Genomic DNA, 14,940 nt, shown 5'->3' with positions numbered 1-14,940 from the left:
AGAATATTTCTTAGAAGATATGAGTTCCAAAATCGAAGATATAGAACACTCTGGAAAATGGTAGTGCTTTGAATAAGTGTGATACACATGAACTAGAACTGCTCATCTAGAAACTGTGTATCTCTGTTGCTCTACTGTGGAAATTTCACAGGGTATTTTCTGTCAATTTTGCTTTAATAATACCCAGGATATTAATGAAAATAGTACTTTTTATGTTCATCTGTTACAACAACACCAAGGCTTCATTGTAACAGCCAGTTCCAGTGATATCTGGGCAATCTTTCTAGGTCTAGCAGGCTAAGGGTCAACATTTAGTTACCTAGTATCCATGGATGGTCTCCTAACAGAGATCTGAGGAGAAAGTGCACTCTTTCTTCACAACTTCATTCATATCCAATAACATGGAGACACATACATCTTCATCTGTTGAGTTTAGGCTCTAGTAACAAACACATAGATCATATCATTTTTTGCAGTTAGGGTCATTGCTGACAAATAATGTGTGTGCAGTACAATGATCCACAAACACAATCACAACAGAAGAACCAATTCATAGTCTCAATAAACAGACAAATCCACATAATTATGAAACTTCACTTCTAATGTCTGTGCTGACTGCAAGGACAGTTTTGGTTCAACACCGTTGCCCAAGTCACATGCTGTAACTCCTAGAAAGGAGACACTGACAACCTCCTACCCATCCCATCCAGCTGGGCTGAGGTCCCAAAGAGAGGGCAGGGATGCAAGGCATAATGTGTCAGGTGTGAGGTCACCCAGCATGGAGCTCAAAGGCACCACTGTTCTACTCCTCCTTATAAAGGGATCTGCCGGGCTTTTCCCAGCACAGACGTGGGAGCAACTACAGATCCTCCTACAAGATGCTGGTGGTCCTGCTCACAGTGGCCTTGCTGGCCCTGAGCCCAGCTCGGACCTTATGTGAAGGTAAAAGCTAAAGGGGATTGTAGTAACTCCTGTGGTTTAGAATTCCTCACTGCAGAGGGTAAAGGGGAGGGAGGAAAGGTTCTAAGGACAGGACTGCGGAGATTTTATTGAACACTGTGGACTACTTATGGCCCTGTTTCATGTCGGGGCTTTAGAAATTCAGGTAAAATTAGAAAATCCCCCAAAGTTTTCATCCAGAAGCATGGAAGGCTAATTTCATGTTTGAGGAAAGACCTCTCCATGTTGTCAGAGATTCAAGGAAGGTGGGAGACTGACACAGGGAAGCCTGCTGTGGAAATGTTATCGTACTTCAAGCAGACAGGCTGAATGCTGCCTGGTTGTACAGTAGATGCTGGACAGAGGAAGGAGAAACCCACACATGATAGCTATGTCAGAAACAGAGATCCAGAGACTAAACTGGACTCTGTCTATACAGAGGAAGGTTAAAATCTGGGATCAATTTCTCATTTATCTCTGACCTACATTCAGTAGTTAAATGAGTTGTGTGCATGAGGTGTATCATTGGACCTATAAGTTCATGGAAGTTCATAAAAAATCAAGTGAAGAAGAGTTAAGGGTTTGAAAAAGAAAGAGGCTAAAGAAAAGTTCAAAAGTGTGATTCTGAAATACCCAGAATACTCCTCAAATATTTATTAATCATAAGGTGTCAGAGATGCTAATGAAGATCAAAATGGTTTTGATATTTTTACCAAAGCAGAGAGACTAAGCATAGGCACCACCAGGCAGGCCATTTTCGTACATCTTCCTCCCATTTCATCAGCATCATAGTGTGGCTGAGAGTTCACTTAGGGGGTGTCCAGGTTGGGGTTGGAAGTCACCTTATGCAGTGGTACATGGGTAACCCTGAGATTATTAACTGACTTTTCACTTCATCCTTTCTTACTTGCCAGAGGTCATCTATGAAGACCCTTCCTCTCTTTCAACAGGTAAGGCCCATTCATAGTCAACCTTCTTCTCCTTTCCCTCAGGAATGTCCATTTCTACAATGTCTCATTACCGTCTTTTTGCTTTCAGAAATCAGTGAAGGTCATTTCCCACAATGGTATAGACAAGGCTTTCCAAAGTTTTGTTCTTGGGAAAATGAGCAGGACTACCATCTTGACAACAAACTACTAGCTTTGATAATAAAAGGCAGAGTTTGCCTGTCACCCAAACAGAGAATTTATGAGAGTTGAGAGACAAATAAATGAAAATGTTCTAACCTGTGTCCCCAGTGCTCTTCAATGCTTCTCTGAATCCCCAGTGCTCCTTTTTGGAGTGATATGGCTCCATTGTGAAATCCACAGAATTGTTCTTCTGTGTACTTTGTCTTGTGATATTATTAATCCGTCCTTGTAGCCGATCAATATATGCAACAGGTTCTCAGCAAATCCCCTGTGGGCCACCACCTTGGGTTTCTCTTCATTCTATTATGTTTTATCAAGGTAGGTCTAGGTCACTAAATGACTACAGGTCTTGATTCAACAACTGGCTTACATATCTGACTTGGATTCACAGCCAACAAGTTATCACTGTATCCCGAAATAAAACTTGGATCAAAACTGGCATATAATGCCTTTGCTTTGCCCCTCTATTGTTTTGGAAACATAATTGGGAATAGGAAGCTATCAAAGTCTTCCTTTACAGCAAACTAAAAGGAGTAACACTTTCAAGTGTAGGTATAAATAGCCCATATGATGAGAATTTCAGTTAAGAGGAGTTCATCCTGGAGGCAGGAGAAATGAAGGAGGTGACAATTGAGAGGCAAGTTCTAGGGTCTGTGTGTCACTGACAGAGTGGTGCACACATCCCATATACTCTTGTGCTTTACCCATGCAGAGGCTGAGGACCCAAGCCAGAGCTCTGAAAAAGGCCCTCAGAGACCACCTCCTGGAGGACGCCCACCCAGACCCCCTGCAGATGGTGGAGATGAGAATGGAGATGAAGAGGAAGATGATGATTCACAGCAGGGACCACCACAAGGAGGCAATCAGCAGCATCCTCGCCCTCCTCGTCCTGGACACCAGCAGGGACCACCCCAACAAGGAGGCCAGCAACAGCAGCAGCAGCAGCCAATTCGTCCCCCTCGTCCTGGTAACCAGCAGGGACCACCCCAACAAGGAGGCCAGCAGCAGCAGCAGCCAAATGGCCCCCCTCGTCCTGGAAACCAGCAGGGACCACCCCAACAAGGAGGCCAGCAGCAGCAGCAGCAGCAGCAGCAGCAGCAGCAACCAAGTCGCCCTCCTCGTCCTGGAAACCAGCAGGGACCACCCCAACAAGGAGGCCAGCAGCAGCAGCAGCAGCAGCAGCAGCAGCAACCAAGTCGCCCTCCTCGTCCTGGAAACCAGCAGGGACCACCCCAACAAGGAGGCCAGCAGCAGCAGCAGCAGCCAAGTCGCCCCCCTCGTCCTGGAAACCAGCAGGGACCACCACTGTCAGAAGGTAATTGGGAGCTTCCTGCCGGTCTTCCTGCAAAGTCCCGGGCATCACTTTCACTTTCCCGAGTGAGGTATAAACTCCTCCCCTGATGAATCTACCCCAGTTCTAGAAATCAGAGGCAGCTGTGATCTAAGCTCACTCTCCAGCAAAGGCCCTAACTCTTGTGCTTCTAAAACTTCAAGATGCTAACAAATCATCTGGGAACATGTTGAAAGTACACGGTCATGGAACACATTTCTAAATGTTTATAATCAGGTATTCTTGGTCAGTGTAGGATGGCCATGTAAGTTCTTTAAGTTAACTCTGATCTTCAGCCATACTGCACCGCATGCCTTTTTGCCAGTATTTCCTGAGCATGGTTGTTTTGTGGGTGCAGAGCAGTGTTTCCTTTTGATCCTGTCTCTCCATGTTCAGACTCTAATGATACCCTCTCCTCTTTCCATCTGACCGTGACAAGTCAGTTCTATCTCACACTAGGCCTTTGTGCAGAAACCCTGCTACATGATTTCGCATCTGTGCTCCAAAATGTAAACTAGATCGTATATGCTTTTTGGCAAATTAACGCATTCTTGTGCTGGAAAATTCAACTGAATAGAAAGCTGTTCAACTAAATCAGGAAATCACTTACCTTACCTCCTCATATCCTCCACCAAAGTATGGATCATTAATTATTGTGTATCTTCTTGGAAACATTTATGCACATATAAGCACATCACTCCATTCTATTCCATAAATGGGTACCATAATCAGATCTCATTGTTTCTCATATGAAGTACCATATTTTATAATTTCAAGTAAGTTCGTGAGATACACAGATCATTCCACCATCTTCCTTCCTTCGTTTTTTCTTCCATTCTTTCTTGCTCTTGTTTGTTCTTTCTAAACAAATTTCTTAATTTGTGAATTTCTTCCTCTGTAAAATTTCTCTTTCTCCATCTTTCTATCCGTTTCTCTGATTATTATTGTGCAATTTTTAATACTTCATGGAGTTGCTGTATGGTAATTTCTTTAATCAACCCATGTTTAATACTCCTATTATTATTGGGCAATTCAGTTATCCTCTTTGAAAATATGATCATGACTATTTTCAATAGTACCCCCAACATAAGGAATCCAGAAACATTCTTTTTATATTGTTATTGATTCTTTAAAATTATACATGATATTGGTATGTGTTGTTAAAAGTCATACAGTCCCACACTGCAACAATGTAACTTGCTGAGTTTCACTCCACATACCTCTCCTTCTGGAAATAATCTTTATTTTGTCATCTTAAAAGTGATGTTGCAGAGCACAGTAGGTGCTGCCTGCCTAACCAAAGTGAAGAAAAAGAAATCAGGAAGGGAAGGGTGGAAGGAGAAGCAGGAGACCAGAGGAGGTGGGCTCTCCGCAACAGGGCTTCAGTGATGCCAGCCAGGGACTAGAAACCTCCTGCATGTCATGTCTTCCCTACAACCTTCCCTGTTTGTTTGTTTCAGAGAGTGAATAAGAAGACGATGGCCTTTGGAAAGTTCTGCCATTGGAATGATATGGTCATGCTCATGCCCTCTATAGACCAATAAAATAAACAGCATGCATTTCCTGATTACTGTCTGTCATTCTGGCATGGTAGAATGTGGCATCTGAGGGTCATGAACACAGTTTAAGAACATCCAGGACTCCTCTCACGGATGCTTCCAGAAAGCTTCCCACCCTCTTCATCCCCAAGCCAGGTGAAATCACTCCGGCATTTCTGACATTCCATAACACAAGTGCAAGTTGTAAAACTGTTTGAGAATACATCTACAAATACCCTTGTAATTTTGTGAAAAGGAATATAGAACAATAGTGAGTAATTAGCACAGGCTGAGGGGTTCAAAATATTCCCCAAATCATTGACCCTGGTTTCCGAGAACATGAATGTGGGTTTAGGCTAGTTCCCCCTAGAACACAACTTCTCTCCCCTTAGATTTTTTTTTTTATCATTTCCTAATTCTATTCCTCCTTAGTCTTCTTCCTGTTCTTTTTTGAAACCTGTGTGAATTTCTCAAATAGTCAGATTCAAGAAACTAGAGTCCTAAAGACATGATTTTCAGGTTTTTGGTTGATTTTGTTTGTTTGTTTTGTAGACTATCATCTGTTAATAGAATAGGGATGATTGGTAATGGGGTACCAGGATGTATTGGGTGCATAGGTATATCCATTTCCCACAGTTTCTTGAACACCTACTAATCACATATATTCATACAACTCAACAGAGTAAAAAGTCATTTCTGATTTGCCATGCAACTTTAACATAATGAAATATCCTAATTGTTTTATCTACATATCTATTCATTATTTAATGTAGGGTCTTGCTCTGTTGGTGAGGCTGACCTTGAATTCACTCCCCTCTTACTTCATCTTCCCAAGTAGCGGGGATTAAAGACTGGGTGTCTGTGCCCAGTGAGTCCGAATTAGTTCAATATCCCCCTTCCTGTTTTTCATAAGAGAAAATAACTTGAGTCATTCCAGAAACCCTCTGAAATCTCCCAAAGTTCTATAAAGCACCAAAGGACTTCAGTTAGAATTTGGTTTTTGGAAGAGTTCAAACAAATGAAAAGGATCAAAACACTTGAATAAATACAATCACAGCTCACTTCAAACAATATAAAAATGACAAAATATACTGCAAATACATGGGTCGAGGTAGTTGTAAGATGAAAAATGAGGTGTCGTAGTATTGAGAAGACTCAGTTATTAAACAATGAAAGAACTTCATAAAATACAACAGGAAGAAAAAGAAAGTGTATTGATGAAACAAAATCCTGCTTCCTGGGTCACTTACTTCAAAGATGAGGAAAAACGGTTACATTTTAGGAACAACATTCTCAGGGAGTTTGATCATTCTAAGAGATCAAAACACCTTCTTCATGTTTTTCAATATCCACGTGATATTAAGAATCATCAGCTTAAACAATAAGTTGTGAATAAATGCATTCATGTCTTAGGTTATCTACACAGAGAATTCGTTTTTCAAGATTCCCATTCCAATAACCATCTATAATTTCATCCAGTTCATCACCCTATCTATTTGTCCTATAGTTTCCTGGTGTGAACCAATTGTGGAATTCTACTTTGGGACAAGAATTTCTCTCATTTTTCTTCACAAAAACAAATCCTCCATACACCATGGCTTCACTTGTCAGAAATATGACTTTTCTCATATAAAGTTTTCCTACTTTTTTTCCCCATACTTTAGTTAGGCTTAACCTAGTTACTTAATTTTGTAAGCTTGTGTTAGTCATAGTACAACTTTGTAAGTGGCACAAAGTATAATTGTGAGCACACTGTAATGTGTTTTGTTTTCCATAAGAATGTAAAAGTGCATAAATGTGTGTAGCAATTAGCAATTGAGTTTGTTCAATCCCAGGGCTGCTAAGCCCCACTGTACTGTTGTTCAATCCCAAGGAAAGAACTGGGAGGCTTCAAGGGAGAGCTTTTGGTCATTTATGACCTACTCACTGTTCAGCAGCAGTGAGCCTGGATACAATGGAGGGCCACCTGGAGCCAGCAAGCAGGGGGAAATATATACATTGTAAGCCTCATGACACCACCCAGAGGCTTTTAAAAATTTTTTATTTGATGTAATTAGTTATGCATGACAGTAGAACCCATTTTGACACATCATGCATAAATGGAGTATAACTTCTTATTCCACTGGGTGTACATGATGTAGTCTCACACCAGTTGTGTTATCACATATGCACATAAGGTAATAATGTCCAATTCATTCTACTGTCCTTCCTACCCCCAAACCTCCTCCCCTCTCTTCACTCCACTCTGTCCAATCCAAAGTTCCTCCATTTTCCCCTAGCTCCCCTCCCCCCATTGTGGATCAGCATCAACATATCAGAGAAACATTTGGCCTTTGGTTTTGGGGGATTTGTTTATTTCAGTTAGCACGATATTCTCCAGCTCCATCCCTATACAAATGCTGTAATTTCATTCTTCTTTAAGGCCAAGTAACATTCCATTGTGTATATATACCACATTATCTTTATCCCTTCATCTATTGAAGGGCATCTAGGTTGGTTCCATAGTCTAGCTATGGTGAATTGAATTGAACTGCTATAAACATTGATGTGGCTGTGTCATTGTAGTATGCTGATTTTAAGTCCTTTGGGTATAAACCAAGGAGTGGAATAGCTGCGTCATATAGTGGTTCCATTCCAAGTTTCGTGAGGAGTCCATGCAGGGACAGTCTATAGATACTTTACAGATATTTTACGAGTACACATCCCTGCTTTACGACCAAGGTCACTCTTTTCATATCCTCTTCCAAGGACTGCAGGTGGGGGAAGTGGCCAGGACCCCTCTCCATTTCCCTTCTTAACACATTCTTTTAGAATCCTTCTTACCTCATGCTGATTTTCCTAGACATTGATGAGTGTTTATCCGAAAAGCATTTTCTTATGTAGGCTTATTTAGAAATGATCTAGGTATGTAGTAAACATGCATTATTGAATGCAACTGATCAAAATCTTAAGAGATCAAGGTGTGAATGAGAATTGGAAATTTTCTGAGACATATTAAAAACACCATCACTGTTGAAATTTTTGTGTGTACTTTTATTTTCTCATGTTTGTTCTTCACAGTTATGCTTGGATTACTCATGCAGCCCTGGGGTTAAACGAACACTAATTGCTAGTGCTAACACATACTTGTCCATTTGCAGTTCTATTTTTAAATTATTTATTTATTTATTTTTAAATTTTTACAGACTGCATTTTGATTCATTGAACACAAATAGATTACATCATTTCATTTCTATGGTTGTACATGATGTAGATTCATACCATTCGTGTAATCATACATGTACATAGGATGATGATGTCTGTCTCATTCCACCATTTTTCATACCCCCTCCTCCCTCTCATTTCCTTCTACATAATCTAAAGTTCCTTCATTCTTATTATAGAAAAATAAAACACTTTTCAGTGTGCTCACAATTATATTCTGTGCTCCTTAAATACTTGTTCTGTGACTAAACACAATTTTGCAAAATTAACTCAGTTAACCCTCTTAATAAAATAAAAAATAAAAGTAGAAAATAATTATGCTTGGCTTGCTCATGAAATTTTTATGGTTTTAGACAAAACTAGCTGCACTCTGTCATTTCAATTTTCTTCTGTGTGTGGTATTTGCTCTTGTCCTCAGAGTGAGACTCATAAAAGTTAAATGCACAGATTTTTCTTTGTTACAATTCTTATCCTTGATAATTCAGTTGTAGTTCTACTGTTTCCCTCAGCATAAAGTTTCTATTTAGGTTCTCAGCATGTCAGTAATATTTGGTATGGGGGATTTCTTTCACATGGAAATTTTACATCTTCCCTAAAAGAAAATAAAGGAAATTCAAAGAGCTTGTAGCTTATGCCTGGGTCTGCTCCTGTGATGATAAATCTCTGGATTTTTTACCAGTAAAGAATCAATATTCTTCCTTTGAGTATAAATCAGAAGACAGAGGACCCTTCTAGTTCTGATTTTTCTCAATTACCTTCAAAAAGCATCTACACAAAATGCCTCTTTGGGCTCACTTCTTATTTCCTTGTGGCTGTGACCGATACACATAAAGTAACATATCCTGCAATTCCATTCACCCATTTCTTCCTCGGATGGACTCAGAGTCATATAATCTCCACTTTCACTCGAGATGTAAAACCTCAGGAAGAAAAAAATGTTGTGCCCATAGAATCTTAAGAGCTTACATGTTAGAATAGTTTTACTGTATCCAAAAATTAAGGTAGTCTTATTTGCTAAAGATTTATTCAAGTCACATGAACTTGAATAACATTTCTGTTTATTTTTAAACTTATGAGAGTGATGACTCATTTTTCATGAGACTTAATTTTCTTTAAGACAGAAAACTATTAATTTAATTGCTTTTGTCAATTCTTTGGGTGTACCACCATAGTTGGCAACTACACAATAAAACAGTTTTTTTGAACCTATATAAACATTCACATTCAAGCACATCTGATACTTTAGTATTTTAGGATCTGTGCATGCCAATAGGAAATACATCTTATTCTTAAATCAGACATGCAAGATCTCTCATTTTTCCTAATCTACCACGCAGGTAAGTGTCGGGGTCTTAAGCCCCCTTGCTCTTCTCGACCAGCAGCAAGGGAAGGGGACACTCCCCAATAAGGTCAGACCGGGATAGGTAGGGCCAACTGACTGCCTGCTCCCAGCCCTCCCGGTGGAGGACAATCTGACTCGTCAGGGAGACCAGTCACAGCAGGAACTCGTTTATTGAGGAAGTCACACAGCTTTTATGTAGGGTGGAGGCTAGGTGGGAACCAATCAGCTTAAAGGTCAGCAAGGCATGGAAGGTTCACACAGGCGAGAGTCCCATAGGACTATATGGCAAGCACGAGCTGATCACGTTCGCGGAATTGTTGTTAACCAATCCCTGACGGTGATCTGATTTATTGTCATTAACTATTGAAACCGCCTTTGAGGACTTGATCTTGCTCACTCACCAGGGAGTAAGGAGTCAGCCTGAGATAGTTAACGTGTCATTAGTCCCAACACATCCCCCTTTTTTGTTTTATATTAAGGGTGTGTCTCTCTTAGGTTGCCCTTGGGAGGGTCTTACCCGTCATGGACCATCACCTTACTCGAAGATGTGCCAGACTTAGATTGTCCTCCTCTGAGGATCTTACCCATCATTGACTACCACCTTAGCACTTCAGGCGGGCCCCTCAGGAGGAGCAGGGCTTAAGGGAGAGACACTTAGACCCCAATGTCTTAATAGGAGTGATCCATGATCCTATAGGGCTCCCAATCATCATCATGAAGGGCAGTATAATGCTGTCAGACCACCATGAGCTGCACAGACTTAGCCTGGCTTTTCAGTAAATGGATAAGCTTATTGATTATGCAAGGCCCAAAGGTGAACACAAGGATAATGGTGATTAGCAGTCCCCTAAGTGGGAGGAGGTAGGGGAGCCACCAGTGTAACCTAGTCCAGAGGAAATTAGAGTGGAGCTTGCTCCTACGATGTTCCAGATCTTCTTGTAGGTTTTGATTTTATCTTGTACAATGCCAGAGCAGTTGGTGTAGAAACAGCACTCTTCACCAAGGAACAGGCAAAGCCCTCCTTCCTTCACCGTTGCAGGATGACAGCGGCCAAGGAATCAAGTTGAGCCTGTAGATCTAAGATGGTAGAGCTGCAAAGTGCAATGTTAGGAGCTCAGCGTAGCTCTCAAGGAAATCCACTGTCCAAAGTTATGAGGTCAGAGACCCCAATCTCAATCACTGTTGTCCCATTTTTGCTACTGGGTATTACACTCTTTCTTAAATGTCATTTTAAGCAGTGTACATATATTGACTCCTGAGTCTATATGAACATTAGTTAACACAATTTAACATCATATCTAAACATGAATTAAAGAAAGGCTGAGAGAGCTTTTAACTTTCCTTTTGTGTGGCAAAATGTTTTTATGTTTCACAATATTAACCTTTAAACAAATCAGGCTCTAACCTTTAGAAATACATTTACACTTAAAATTTTCTCAGTGTAAAAAAGTAACAAATTTTACATATACCCTATTGATAACAGGTCCTATAATAGAACATTAAATGATAGAAATAAATCCCCAATAAAATTCACTCTTTATAATCACCATGACAGACAAGTGTGATTTGTAGAATAGCAGCTTGATAAATTTCCTGTTTTAAAAACTTGTATACCTGGAAAATATGAACACATTTAATATAAAACTAGTGACCATTTCACGATTACCGTGACACTTTTATCTTACCAAATTTTGTTTTTAAAGAAAAATCTAGACTCTAACGTAGTCCAATACTCTAACAGCTATCCAACCATAATTGTATAAACCCCAATTTTTAAGAGTAATTGTTCTAAAGAATAAAACTTAATAAACACAAAGTTAAGAGTGAATTAGTGTTTCTGAGAAATCCTTGTCATTTTACCATATAGACTAAACTTTGGCTTATATCAGAACATTAGTATTTCACTTTAGGAAAAAACCTTAAATAGCTTTAACTGTGTCACATACATACAACCAACTTAGTTACATGCAAACTTATTGAAACTCACCCTTTACAGACTTTCTTAGCACTTATTTAGACCCTCAAGTATTTTATCACACAAGCACCTTTTTACCCAGAAACATTTTCTTTTCCCTTTTACTGAACATATTTCCATACCCATGTAAGGCCCCCAAAAAGGAAACCCCAACTCTGTCCCATGGATGGATGGCAACCCCAATCAACCGCAGGAGGCGTCACTTGATGCAAACCGCAAGAGGTGTTTATTCCAGCGCGCTGGGACCCAACTCGAGGAGTCGAGTCCCTAGCAGAAAATCTTGTAGGTTTATAAAGGCAGAAACCACACATCGGGAGGGGTCACACATGAAAGGGAAAAGGGGGACAAAGCTGCCGGGAAATTTCAAAGGGGGTCTGGGTTTGCTGATAACATACAACATGTTTCACAATGTTTTACAACAGGGCGTAGATTCTGGTCAATAGTTTCTGGTAATCATTCTGTTTGATCACTATCTGGCTATCTGGCTCAATTTACCCTTTTATTCTCTGTTTGGGGCTGTTTCTTGGAACAGCTTTAAGGGCTTTGTTCCCATTCCTGGGAGGGTGACCTTAGGGAGTTGAGATGACTGGGAGGGTGACCTTAGGGAGTTAAGATAACTGGGAGGGTGACCTCAGACAGCTTAAAAAATGTCCATTCTTTCACCAGAACCTTTTATTTTCTTTCCTGTTGACTCCTTTTTGTTCACATTCTGAAACAACTCTTATGAAATTTCTGAATTTAGATAAATTACTCTATTTTAACAAGATTAAATATTTTGTTATTTATAGTACTCTAATTGAAACAGTTCAAACTTTTGGAAACCTTTGTATATAGAATTGCACCTGTTAGGACATAACTCTTAGTAACCTTGTTTTTAGTGACACAAAGCAATTTAAACCCTTTTATTTACCAACCTATGAAAACACCAATAATGTTTAAGTATGTTACCACATGGAATTTAAGGAGTTAAGAGTACTCGATGTTATTTAACAATTAGCATTTTAACTTTGTAAATTAATCAGATGTCTCTACAAACACATTTGAGTAATCCCATACATGTCAACTCTAATTCACTTATTTTGTAAAAACCAAGATATCAGACAAGTGTCCTGAACAGTATTTGCCATCTCTTTCCTGTTGAAGAAAAGTCCTAGAAACAATTGATACTAGACATTTTATAAACATCAACATTTTATTAGTTTGACCACCTAGAGATTTGTGAATTATTTTTAAAGGCATTTTACTTTTATTACTTTACCCAATTAAAATTGAACCTTTTTGAATCAAGTGAATTAAAAGTGTTAGGTCGGAAATTAGGCGACTGTAGGGGGCAAAGCTCAGCAGCTAGAACAAAGACCAGCCCGCCAAAGGTGACCAGAAAGTTCGCAGCAAGGTGGATGGAAAGTTCCACTGACCCTTCACACCCACCTGTCACTCAACAAGACCCCCTCCCATCCTAGTCTATAAAAACCCTGGGCAGCCAGGGACACTCACGATATTCTCTGGGTCCGTATACCCTGGGGGTCTGGGAATTTCACCCGAGAGCCAAATTCCAATAAAGCTTGCTTCGGCCACTTTTCTGTCCCATTTTATTTGGCTGCTAACTGTGCCTGCCAAGCCCACCGAGTTTACATTTGGTCCCGCCGCTGAGCCCGCTGAGCCTGTCCGAGCTTACAAAAAGTATCTGGATCCATTTTTAAATTTTAATTTTAAGAGTGCTCAATTTTGATACAGACAAAACATGACATCAGACAGCAGGACATACAAATAACACAAAATCAAAGGCCTTGTAACTTTATAGGAGAATCTCCATTGCAATGTAACAGATGTTCAAAAACTGTAGTTGAATAAAAAATAGAACTGATGAAAAAAATCATGAGCTCAAAAAAATATAGAATTAAAAAAAACAAGAGTCCTGGAAAAACGATATGGCCGTTAATTACTTTAGTAAAGCACCATAAAATTTACTTTTGCTGGAGTTTAGGTAAGACACTTTCTTTTTTCTTTTTTTCTTTTTTTCTTAGGTTTGAGACTGGTCTCCTACTAAGCATTCTGGTTTCCTCCATTTACATTTCAATGTAAACCTTGACTGAGATCTGGATCTGAAAGGGGCTAAAATGTTCTAGCAGAAACTTGATGCCTAGGACAGTTCTTTAGGTGGCTGCTCTTGGGGAGAAACTTGGAGCCCCCTTTGGGAGGTCCTGGAGAGAAGCAGGCCTTAAGGGCGGATAAGGTAGGGCAGACTCCTAATGGGGGACCCTTCCCTAAATTGATTTCCCTCTTCTTAACAAGTTGTTCTACACGATCCCATGTGGACCAGTCAAAAAGATTAACGGCAGGAAGCCAAGGGGCCACCCAAGTAAACGTGTCCCAGGCTTTTTCTGCCTGTATATGAGACCACTCAAGGCCCCTACTCTTCAGCATGAGTCTAAGAGCTGAGAGCGCAGGGTCACCATGTGTGGTGTGTGTTTGTTTGCCCATCTTTTCGGGGATGCCTTACCTCGGAACTTGCTTGGCCAGATCTGCCGGTACTTTCGGTTTCGAAACTGCCTCTTTGCTTTGGCTGTGGATCAGCCTTGAGGGGCCCAACGTTGGGCACCAGATGTCGGGTTCTTAAGCCCCCTTGCTCTTCTCGACCACCGACAAGGGAAGGGGACACTCCCCAATAAGGTCAGACGGGGATAGGTAGGGCCAACTGACTGCCTGCTCCCAGCCCTCCCCGCAGAGGACAATCGGATGCGTCAGGGAGACCAGTCACAGCAGGAACTCATTTATTGAGGAAGTCACACAGCTTTTATGTAGGGTGGGGACTAGACAAGAACCAATCAGCTTAAGGGTCAGCAAGGTGTGGGAAGTTCACACAGGCGAGAGTCCCATAGGACTATATGGCAAGCATGAGCTGATCACGTTCGCGGAACTGTTGTTAACCAATCCCTGACGGTGATCTGATTTATTGTCATTAACTATTGAAACCGCCTTTGAGGACTTGATCTTGCTCACTCACCAGGGAGTAAGGAGTCAGCCTGAGTTAGTTAATGTGTCATTAGTCCCAACAGATAAGCAATATGTAAGATGAAAATTCCTCTCATTGGGCATAATAGCATTAAATCATTTTTTGTTAGTTTATTAATGTCTTTGGAGAAGTGCAGTTTCTGGGATGGAAGAGAACCAGAGTCCCTGGGTTGAAATGAGCCCATTATAACCTTTATATTGGAACTTATCCTGTCTGAAGGCTCTTTGCTGGAACCAGTCCATTTTCGGTGAAGACCCCTGGCATGGAAACCAGGGTGACTTTTGAACCTGTGTGAGACTGATAATGCTCAAGTATGTTTGGCAACTCCACACGAGTGTAGCTTTCATATTTGGGAGACATCCAGGTGATGGCCTCTACTGTGGTTGCATGTGGTCTGAGTATCCAGCAAGGCTTCAAGTGTTGCAAGTTTATCTCATTATAAAGTGGACAGAGGATGGATTCAAAATCG

At 40.6% G+C, this 14,940-nt stretch overlaps 1 protein-coding gene across 1 annotated transcript; it reads left to right on the top strand.

The window, feature by feature from the left end:
• The first annotated feature begins 827 nt into the window (after positions 1-827).
• On the top strand, positions 828-4,964 carry LOC306661225 (uncharacterized protein). Its single transcript, XM_079140072.1, has 4 exons — positions 828-942; positions 1,854-1,889; positions 2,782-3,384; positions 4,860-4,964. Exons 1-4 carry the CDS (start codon positions 879-881, stop codon positions 4,868-4,870), a joined length of 714 nt encoding a protein of 237 aa, XP_078996198.1. The 5' UTR covers positions 828-878; the 3' UTR covers positions 4,871-4,964.
• The last annotated feature ends 9,976 nt before the right edge of the window (positions 4,965-14,940 follow it).

The sequence above is a fragment of the Sciurus vulgaris genome (assembly GCF_902686455.1).
Source record: "Sciurus vulgaris genome assembly, chromosome: 5".
NCBI lineage: Eukaryota > Metazoa > Chordata > Mammalia > Rodentia > Sciuridae > Sciurus > Sciurus vulgaris.
This window is presented reverse-complemented; position numbering and strand designations above follow the sequence as displayed.

What these genes read in the sequence shown, in the direction of transcription:
- LOC306661225 (XM_079140072.1), top strand. Translation starts at nt 879, where the DNA reads ATGCTGGTGGTCCTGCTCACAGTGGCCTTGCTGGCCCTGAGCCCAGCT. An exon ending in AGCTCGGACCTTATGTGAAG is followed by an intron (nt 943 to 1,853) that starts GTAAAAGCTAAA and finishes CTTACTTGCCAG; the next exon opens with AGGTCATCTATGAAGACCCT. An exon ending in CCCTTCCTCTCTTTCAACAG is followed by an intron (nt 1,890 to 2,781) that starts GTAAGGCCCATT and finishes TTACCCATGCAG; the next exon opens with AGGCTGAGGACCCAAGCCAG.